The 10,224-nt window shown below is 33.3% G+C and overlaps 1 protein-coding gene across 1 annotated transcript; it reads right to left on the bottom strand.

Moving 5' to 3' along the window:
- Positions 1–276: 276 nt before the first annotated feature.
- On the bottom strand, positions 277–9,021 carry LOC139503979 (uncharacterized). Its single transcript, XM_071294027.1, has one exon. The coding sequence runs from the start codon at positions 9,019–9,021 to the stop codon at positions 277–279; it is 8,745 nt and encodes a 2,914-aa protein (XP_071150128.1).
- Between the last annotated feature and the right edge of the window lie 1,203 nt (positions 9,022–10,224).

The raw sequence follows: 10,224 nt of genomic DNA, 5'->3' as shown, positions 1-10,224 counted from the left end.
CTTCAAGTCCAGTGGCAAATTTTCATGCACCTTCAGGATGACCATGAGCAACTATAATTGTCATATATGGTATTTGTTGCCAGAGCCCTGTTTGTTATCAGCACTAAATCATGTTTTAGTGCTGATATCCGCCTCCTACGACGGGGACGAAGGGTTGGACTTTAGGAGGCATGATTAATTCGTTTATGATATGCTTCAAATCAAAATTAAAACTGACCTTCGTCTTTTACTGTTCACATTTATGTCTACCTGTTTTATTTTTTATTTTTACCCCTTTCAGTCATTTGCAATTACTATTTTCAGTGCCTCATGATAACTGTAATATGTAGGAACAATGGCAACCTGTGTATCAATACATCCTTTCACATACACATGATCAATAAGAGTTCCACCTTCTGTTGTTGGACTACTTACAAGCTGTCTGAAACCTTTTGATGACATGAAATTAAATACTGTACAACAACCTTTCAAAATATCTTGATTAAAATCACCTATTACAACAATTTTTTCAGATAAATCTTCCAATTTACAGATTAACATCTCCATGTTCTCCAAAAATTTTCCTAGATTATACCTCTGAGTTCTGTATACAGTAGCAACAAAAATATTTTTACTTGTTATCTTGAAAACTATACATTCCAAGTTTGAGGTCAAGTTGCATATTTCAGTTTCCGCAGAAAGCTTGTAAAAAACACCTACACCACCATGCTGCATTTCCTTTAAAAAGGAATAATATGAATTGCTATCTTCGAAAGCTAGAGATCTAGGCAAATGAAAACCATCATATCCCATCATTTCAAAGCAACTCAATTCTTGATTTGCCCAAGTTTCAGTTAGACAAATATAATCAGCACTTCTGAAGTCTGGATTTTGTTTCATATCTTCTGCATGAGTCTGTAAACCTTGAATATTGTGATACATTATCTGGAAAGATTTTGTATGTTCCTGTTCTTCATTCTCAATTTCAGGCAAAAAATCAGTCATTTCTGAAACACCCTTTACAATATCCGGATCACAGAAGATTTTCTTGGAAATTTTTTCAGCTTCTATGCTTTCAATGTGAAGACCAGACTTTGAGGTAACTCTGCTAAGGGCTACATATGCTTGACCATATGTGAAACATTTATTCAAATCAACAACACATTCTTCAACTGTTAATCCTTGAACTTTGTGAATTGTGCAAGCCCATGCTAACTTCAATGGAAACTGTTTTCGTAAACAATTGCGTAAAGGAATGTCTTCACTTGAAGGTTTCAATCCAACACAGCGTTTGCCACTTATGATTTTTTGTACCTTTGCATTTCTTCCTACTCTTTCATTGTCAAAGTGAACATATATTGTACTTGGGAGGGAATTCGGTGAGTAGTCTTTGATAGATATAACAGTTCCCATTACACCATTTACTAAACCATCTGATGTGTCCTCATTTTTAATAAGCATTACTCTTGCTCCCTCAGCTAGAAGAATAGATATCGGAAGACTAGCATCAGACTTAGAACAATGAATTTTTTTCAGAGTCAATTTCCCTGAAGTTTTGTCTTTTTGAAAATCTTGTGCTTCAATTAGTTTTGGTTCTGTACATAGCTTCATTATCATCTCCTTGTTAAAGTTATCAACCTCTGCATTTGTAGAATATATGTGCAAGGCTTCATCAGGGCTATCACCAAAGCAGTGTTTTAATGCTTCTTGATCAGATGATGACAAACTTTCATTTTTCTGCTTAACACGCAATCTATTTAGTAGTTCAGCAAACATTCCATCTTCACGTTGACGCATTATTTCATCCAACTCTGCAATTTCAAACAAGCCATTCCATAGCTGATTTGAGGGATTAGAAGGATCGTCTACATACAATTTGTCTACCCTTTTTGTTCGAACAGGCGGTAACTGATAAAAATCGCCTACAGCAATTATTGAAACACCTCCAAATAAACAATTGTCTGGTCTTTTTTTAACTTGTCTAAGTCGCTCATGAACGAAAAACAACAATTTCTTATTGACCATTGAAATTTCATCAATTATCAATATTTGCACATTTTCTAACTTTGTTCTGAGTGAATTAATTTTGTCTTCACTTAGAGTTGCATGATCAGGTGAGAGTGATTTGAAAATTCCAAGAGCACTATGAATTGTCAACCCATTGATATTAAATGCAGCCGTTCCAGTTGGAGCTGTTAACAGAACTGTGAGATCGTCTGGATTATTTGTTGTTTGTGCTAATATTCGAGTTGCTTCATATTGAATACACTTGATCAAGTGACTTTTACCCGTTCCTGCTCCTCCAGTTAGAAATAAATGTAAAGGCTCTGGTGTTTTTCCATTTGATTTCTGAATGCACCAATCTCTTATTTTATAGAGAATTCTTCTTTGTTTCAAATTCAAACTCCTAAGCCTTGGAATAATCGCATTTTTTGTGAGAGAAACAGACAGCAAATTAGTTCCAACAGATGATGAGCTCGTTTCATTATTCAAATCTGGTATTGATAAATCCTCCTCAATCACACTAGATATTTTACCTTCATCTATACATTCTCTTCTATTCACTTCTGCTTCTGGGCATAACTCACACCAAGCATCTTCTTTAGGATCTTTTTCATGAAATTGCTTTTCTGCTTCCTCTAAATCATGACCATTTTTCACAAAGTCTGACATGTTTTTGATAACAATTGCTTTCACAGAACTTAATGTGTTATCACCTTGAAACTTAACTTTTCCACATGTGAAGAAATTCTCATAAGTGTGAAATTGCGGTGGTTTTAACTGTTCATCATATCTGTATGGCAAATACAGTTGCAAAATGCTTTGATAATATTTTTCTGGGGAATTCTCCTGAGAGAACCGTGGATATTTTATAACTGCAGGTGAAGTTCTTGTGCGTTTTCTAATATATCCAAGTGAGCCATCAAGTTTGAAGGTTGTGTCTTTATTAATTTTCTGTGGTAATTGTGATTCTAGTATAACACTGTATTCAGAAGTGAATCTTGCAAGACACAATTTGATAAAGATATCAATGTGTGGTCTACCTTTATATCTATCAACAATGTTGTTCATCCAAGTACTATCTTCATCTTCATCTTCATCTTCACTGTCACTATTATGCCTTTTTCTTTTTGAAGACTTACAACTTTGTTGTTTCTCCAGGTCTTTCAAAGGAATGCTCATTCTACATGGATTTTCACCCACAGGTATAAATTCTACTTTCCTTGAACACTCTCGTAATCTCAATCCAGTAACTCTAAACACTGCTTCTTGTGCACTTATCTCTCTATGGTGTAAGTATGAAGTTCCAACTTTTTTCATAGTCTGTTGAGCATTTAGATTTCCTTCTTCTGCTTCATTTTTAGTCTGTTGGAGAAGTAATCCTAGCTCTCGCTCAGCTTTACTTATGTAACTTATAATATATACAACACAGGAAAATGCATCCAAAATATATTGTATGTCCATGTTTGCATCCCAAGCCCTCAAAAGATGTGGGTTATACTGATTGGTGTATATTTCATTCGGCTGACGTTTGAGAACTACTGTATTGCGATTGGTGATAAAACGATAATATGTTTCAAAGCTTTCTTGAGTTAGTCCTATCTTCTTGAAAATTTCAGAAACATCTAAGTTTTCATCTTCATGCTTTTTTATAACTTCCCATAAGTCGGACAATATTTCCTTTGCTAATTTTTCGTCGTCCTCTGAATCTTGATCTAGATCACTTGGTTCTGAGATAAATGTTCTAGTTGAGGGAGGTCTGGGGAAATTAAAACGACATACTGTTCCCTTTTTCTTGCATGATTTTGAATGTTTTTTGCTGTGTTGGTGTACTGCCATAACAATGTCATGCAATTCTTTGTCTTTCTTTTCATCTGGTATCTCACATGTTATATACTTGTCAATAAAGGTAATAACGTCATCAATATCATCTTCGCCAAATTTTGGAGCATTTTCTACCCAAAATAAACAATGTGTGTGGGGAGAACCTCTTTGTTGAAATTCAACTCGGTAAAAATAGTCGATTATTTTTCCTATTGGTTCAGCTTCTGACATGACAACATTCTTCAGAAACAAATGAAATCTTTGATCAAACATTCTTACTGCTGTAACAGGATTGCTACAAAGAACTTTACATTTTTCATCCCATGTCATATTTTCACTATTTCTCATGTCACCTTGCTGTTTTAAAATTGTGTTTACAATTTCGGACCATCTGAAGTCTGCAGAAGAAAAAGAACAGAAGAATGTGGGGACTCCTAACTGTCTTATCATTGCAAATATATCTTTTTGTGAGCTTTGCCAATAGGGAGGAGTTCCACGAATAGGTTTTAAATATTTTATAGCTTCATCTTTCTTAAATAATTCTTTTAAGGTTTCCTTGTTGCAAAGCATTTCTCTTGTAACTTTCTTGCCTTCTTTCGAAAAAGGACATTGTTTTCTAAGAGATATCTGGACGTTTGAAATCACGCTATTGAGCTCTGTTAAATATTGACTGAAAAATATGTAGTTGGTATCTCTAGCAAATCTATTTTCAACACTCATTAATCGAAGATTAAAGTATCTTCCAATAGTCAGTTTTTCATCACGGTCTTCATCCGAAGTATTTTTACCTGATGGAAAGTGCACAGGAAAGGTTTTAGCTTCGATACCTGGTTCTTTTAGGACACTTAGAGGATTGTTATTTTCTGCTGGAGCTAAATTAAATACTTGATCAAAGCATAAATCTAAAGCCTCTTGTCCTATGTCAGCAGGTTGTAAACAAGTATCTAACTGAACACCACGTAACTTATCATCAATGTAGCTATACTGTTCGCTTTCTACTTCTCTTTCATTGCCTACTTTCGAAGACTTTGACATGTTTTCAAACGCATCTTTCTGTATATCTTTATTCCCCATCATCTCAGTATCATCAGAATCAGATTCATCATTCACTACTTGATCATCATTTACCTCAGGAATAGGGTTTATCCATTCGTCATTGATAGCGACATCTTTGTACCACACGTTTTTATCCTTTAAATACACAAGTGCTTGCTCCAAATGGTTTGGTCTTACATATTGATATTTGTCATAGCCTTTGTAGTTGAGCTTTCTCTTTAGTTTAACCTTGAGTAAAAGACTTTCATCTTCTGATCGTGGTAGTAAAGTAGTAACTTTTTTCAAATCAGATGGTACACAAACTACAGGTCCATGAACACCTTTTTGTCCTCCTTTTGGTAATGCCATTATCTTCATGAATGGAATGTTCAGGGCTATAAGTTGTTGCTCTATTGAATTTAGCTGTTTTAATTCTAATGGAACATCTTCAAGCATTAAACCATTTGAAAATGAATCTGCAGGTATTTTACCTTTCAGCATTTTACGATGACAAGTATAACAAATCCATAGACTTGTTCTGCAAGTTCCTTCAAAAGCACATTGAGTATTGCAGTCATCTGTACATATGTGTTTATATTTCTCTGTTGTGCATGAATCATATATAGAATAATCATAGGACCCCTTTTTACAGATCAGAACCTGTTTTTCAAAGAACAGCCTCAAGCAGCAAGAACAAACACATTCTGGACCTTTCTTAACTGCATCTTTAAATTTTCTGATAACTTCAGTTATTTGTTTGTTTTCCTCTTTTAAATTCCCACGACGTGTTTCTGTTTGTTGTTTAACCTTACATCTATGTGAATCATCATCTGCATACTTCTGTATACTTGCTTGTTTCACATGTTCTTTGTGCTTTTCATCTTCCTTATACTTTTGTACACTTGCTTGTTTGACATGTTCCTTGTGCTTTTCATCTTCCTTATACTTTTGTACACTTGCTTGTTTGTAATGTTTCTTGTGTTGTTCATCTTCTTCATACTTATATTTACTAGCTCGTTTCAATTTTTCTCTGTAATTGTCATTGTCTTGATATTTCTGAATTCCAGATTGTATTAAGTTATCTCGGTAATCCTCATTTTTTTTATATTTCTCAGTTCCAGATTCTTTTAAAGTATCTCTGTAATCTTTGTCCTCTCGATATTTCTTAATGCCTGCTTGTATTAAATTATCTCTGTATGTCTCATTTTCCCTATATTTTCTTTTCAGCTTGGAAATCTTTCTTGCTTTAAATTCTTCATCTTTTCTGTACCTTATCTTTTCTTTTTCAGCTTTTGATAAGACTTTTGATTCATCATCCGAACAGTTATCAGAATCATTTATTTTCAATGTTGACACCTCACATTTCCTATCAAATTCTGACTTTTCCCTTACAACCGGACTAGATTGCATTCTGTTTTGATACCTTGACTTTTGACTTACAGCTGTGACAACTTCGTAGTGATTGATGCCAGTTAGATGTTGAAGATAGATTGCCTGAACATTTATTTTGTTTTTGTTACATAATTGAGATGAAGAATATTTAATCCATGAATCATTGTAATAAGTGTAAATGTCAGTTTTAAGCAGGTCTGCACATGCCAAAATCTCCAACTCAGTTCCCCACACATTATTTTCTTTCATCTGGAGAGAATGTATGTGTTCTATGACAGTTTTAAATCTTGGCTGTAAAAAAGATTTAAACATTTCTGCATTTCTTATTAAATGATCAACAATAGCTTTTCTTATTTTTCCATAAAACTCTTGTCTATTTGAAAGAGCATATGAAATAGCTCGAAACAAACAATTTCCATCACCTGTGATAGATTTTGTAGTAGATGGAGGGCCCATATCAAAAATAGTATTGGTGATTTGCTTGTGAATATGCTTGGTTGGTATCTCAACAATGAGACAAAGCTTTTTCTTTACAACAGTGTTGATTGGTTTAAAATCATAAGACAAGTCAGTTGCAGACACAATTTCAACATCAGATTCATTTCTGTTTATATTATCATTGAAAGACACGCTAGCATTACTTTCAGAGCTATAGATGTCACATGTTAGGTTTATTTTTTCGTGAATGTTTGTAAGGTCTGACCCTTTCTCATTTTCTTCTACAATTTCAGGCAGCTCAGAGTCACTGGTGTTCATTGTTTCGTGGTTTCCAATATCGCTATAGTTGTACAGTTCGTGTTCATGGTTTTCAGGAACAATATGGTCATAATTGTACATAACAGGTTCTTCAACCAAAACTATGCTTACTCCTGTAACCTCAAACCACTGATTTTGACTTGCTCCTGGTACCATGTTGCAACAGTATTGATAAAGATGATCTAGACTGCTCAATTTTAAAAGTAAACTTTTACCATTACTGTGCTTTAAACCAAACTCGTTTCTTGCATGTGAATCAAACAAAAATAAATCTTGGCCATGTTTCAAGGCTAAAAATGAAGTATCATATGCACATATAAAGCAAGCATCATAATCTACAAGGGATTCCTGTAAAGCTTGGTCTAATGGCAAAGAATTACCAAATTCACTAAAATCAATGGTTTCTGATGTATCTATTACAGCAGATATCGACTCTTTTAATGACAATTGCATCAATGTGCCTGATATATCTAATTTTGGTGGTAGGTCGGATATTAATAAGTGATGATTATTACCACTAACACGGCTATATAAATCATTTCCATAAATCAGAACTTTATCTAAATATTTCTGATCCCAATAGGTTAAATCTTTCAATTTACTAAAAGCAAGAGCTGAACAACAATTTGCCACACATTGCTTACCACTGTTTAAACCAAACCTTAAATCTCCTTGGTGAAAACTACCTTGTACAAATGTATTTCTAATACCTGATCTACTAACCTTTACACAATCCTTAACCTTAGCTGTGTTTATTTTGTTGTTATATTGTGCTTTGAATGAGGTTTTGTTCTTTTTTTTACTTTGATATTGTTCCAATTGAACTTTATTCATAAGTACTATTTTACTCTCTGTTTGTATATGTGGACAATTGTTGTTTAGATCTAGTTGTTTAATCAAATTTTCATATTTCTTTTTAACAATCCTATTTTCATCCTGTTTTTCAATCTGATTTTGATCCAGTTTCTTTGTCTGATTTTGAACAATTTTTGTATTCTGATTTTTATTCAGTTTTTCAATCTGCTTTTTATCCAGTTTTTCAATCTGATTTTTATCCATTTTTTCAATCCTATTTTTATCCAGTTTTTTAACCTGATTTTGGTCTAGTTTTTTAGTCTGATTTTGTTTTTCACTTTTATTCTGATATATATTATCATCATCTGTATTTCTCTTGTATTGATAGTTGATGCTCTGATCTAGTTTTTCATTTGCATTATCATATAAATGTTCATTTCTATTCTCTAATATGTTTTCTATTCCATTTTCTAATATATTTTCAAAGACATTTTCTAATATATTTTCAAAGGCATTTTCTAATATAATTCTCTCATCTACATCAAAATCATGACATTTTTGAGAGATGACGCTCTGATCTAAATCATGACAGTTTGGAGAGATGACGCTCTGATCTAAATCATGACAGTTTGAAGAGATGACGCTCTGTTCTAAATCATGACAGTTTTGAGAGATGACGCTCAGATCTATATGTTGACAGTTTTGAGAGATGACACTCTGATCTAAATCATGACAGGTTTGAGAGATGACGCTCTGATCTATATGTTGGCAGTTTTGAGAGATGACACTCTGATCTAAATCATGACAGTTTTGAGAGATGACGCTCTGATCTATATGTTGACAGTTTTGAGAGATGACACTCTGATCTAAATCATGACAGGTTTGAGAGATGACGCTCTGATCTATATGTTGACAGTTTTGAGAGATGACACTCTGATCTAAATCATGACAGTTTTGAGAGATGACGCTCTGATCTAAATCATGACAGTTTTGAGAGATGACACTCTTATCTAAATCATGACAGTTTTCAGAGATGACGCTCTGATCTAAATCATGACAGTTTTCAGAGATGACGCTCTGATTTATATTTTCAAGAGAGGTGTTGCTCTCATGTTTACTATTTGATTGGTTGTTGCACTGACCATCCCTAAGCTTTTTGGTTTTTTCCTGTTTTTTTCTCATTCTTTCTTTATTTTCTTTCACCTTGGTACTTCTTGCCTTTTTACTTTTTTTTGGCATTATCTGAAAAAGAAAACAAAGAAATATTATTTAATATCTTATATTTTAGTTTCTCAGACAAGTTGTGTCAGAGTAAACTACATTTGTAATGTGTCAGTTACACAAAGCTGAATACTGTACAGTTAAAATATTGCACCAACCCATACTTGTGCTATCAAAAATCGTATTCATATCAAAATCAGGGAAATTATCTTCATTAAAAAGTTTGTCTAGTTGTCATCATTTTTGCAGACTGTTATTTTCATTGATTACTACAGTATGTGTTTAGATCATTGTTGCATAGTGTACTGTTGCTTTGGTTATGAATTCTTTTCAACTTAGCACTTTATTTGGACTTTTTAACTTTTTTGGATTAGAGCGTCATTGAAGAGTCTTTTGTAGACAAAACATGTGTCTGGCTTAAATGCAAAATTCAATCCTGGTATCTTTGATGAGTTTATTGTAGTTTGTCAACTTTATTGTAGTTGATCTATCTTTGATAGTTTGTAATTGGTACTTGTTACACATCTAATATAGTTATGTATTTTATTGACAATAGACAACTGATGTATAAATGTCTCTTATTCTCATATACCTGAAAACTACCAATTTGACAGATATTTGGCAAACAGTTATACCACATCTTCTTTTTAATATACACACAGCAATAACCCATATTTTTTTTTGTTTGGAGGTGCTTTGAACTTATTTAATTATCTAGATTTTTAATCTTAATGTTACCATTTAAAGATGACAAGGAGTATACTAATGTTGATAGTCTAATGCTTAATATGCAGTAACAAATTTTTCCTGCATGTTCAGGAAGAATAAGGATAACCATGCCAACTACAGTGTTGTTGCAGTTTCACAACTCCATAAAATTAAGAACTATAAGAATCATTCAATGTGTTATTTATGGTTTGATTGCCAATGAGTCATATATCCACCAAAACCCGAAAGACAAGGATGAAACAACTAAAGGATTGTACTGCCATCCACAAACAGCCCACTGTATAGTATGCTAAGAATTTACAATTTCCCTGTGATAACAAATACCTTGCAATGATTCAATATATATTAAACAGAGACAACATATTATTGACGATGCTGGAAAAGATCGCTTGTAAAAACCCTATACCAGTACTTATATAAGCAGTCATTAACAAGACATTTGCCGGACAAATATTTTCAATCATAAGGCATTTATGTCATGTATGTACAGGA

The sequence above is a fragment of the Mytilus edulis genome, chromosome 14 (genome assembly GCF_963676685.1).
Source record: "Mytilus edulis chromosome 14, xbMytEdul2.2, whole genome shotgun sequence".
Classification (NCBI taxonomy): domain Eukaryota; kingdom Metazoa; phylum Mollusca; class Bivalvia; order Mytilida; family Mytilidae; genus Mytilus; species Mytilus edulis.
Note: the sequence above shows the minus strand (reverse complement) of the source record. Positions and strands in the feature narration are given on the sequence as shown.

What these genes read in the sequence shown, in the direction of transcription:
- LOC139503979 (XM_071294027.1), bottom strand. Translation starts at nt 9,021, where the DNA reads ATGCCAAAAAAAAGTAAAAAGGCAAGAAGTACCAAGGTGAAAGAAAAT.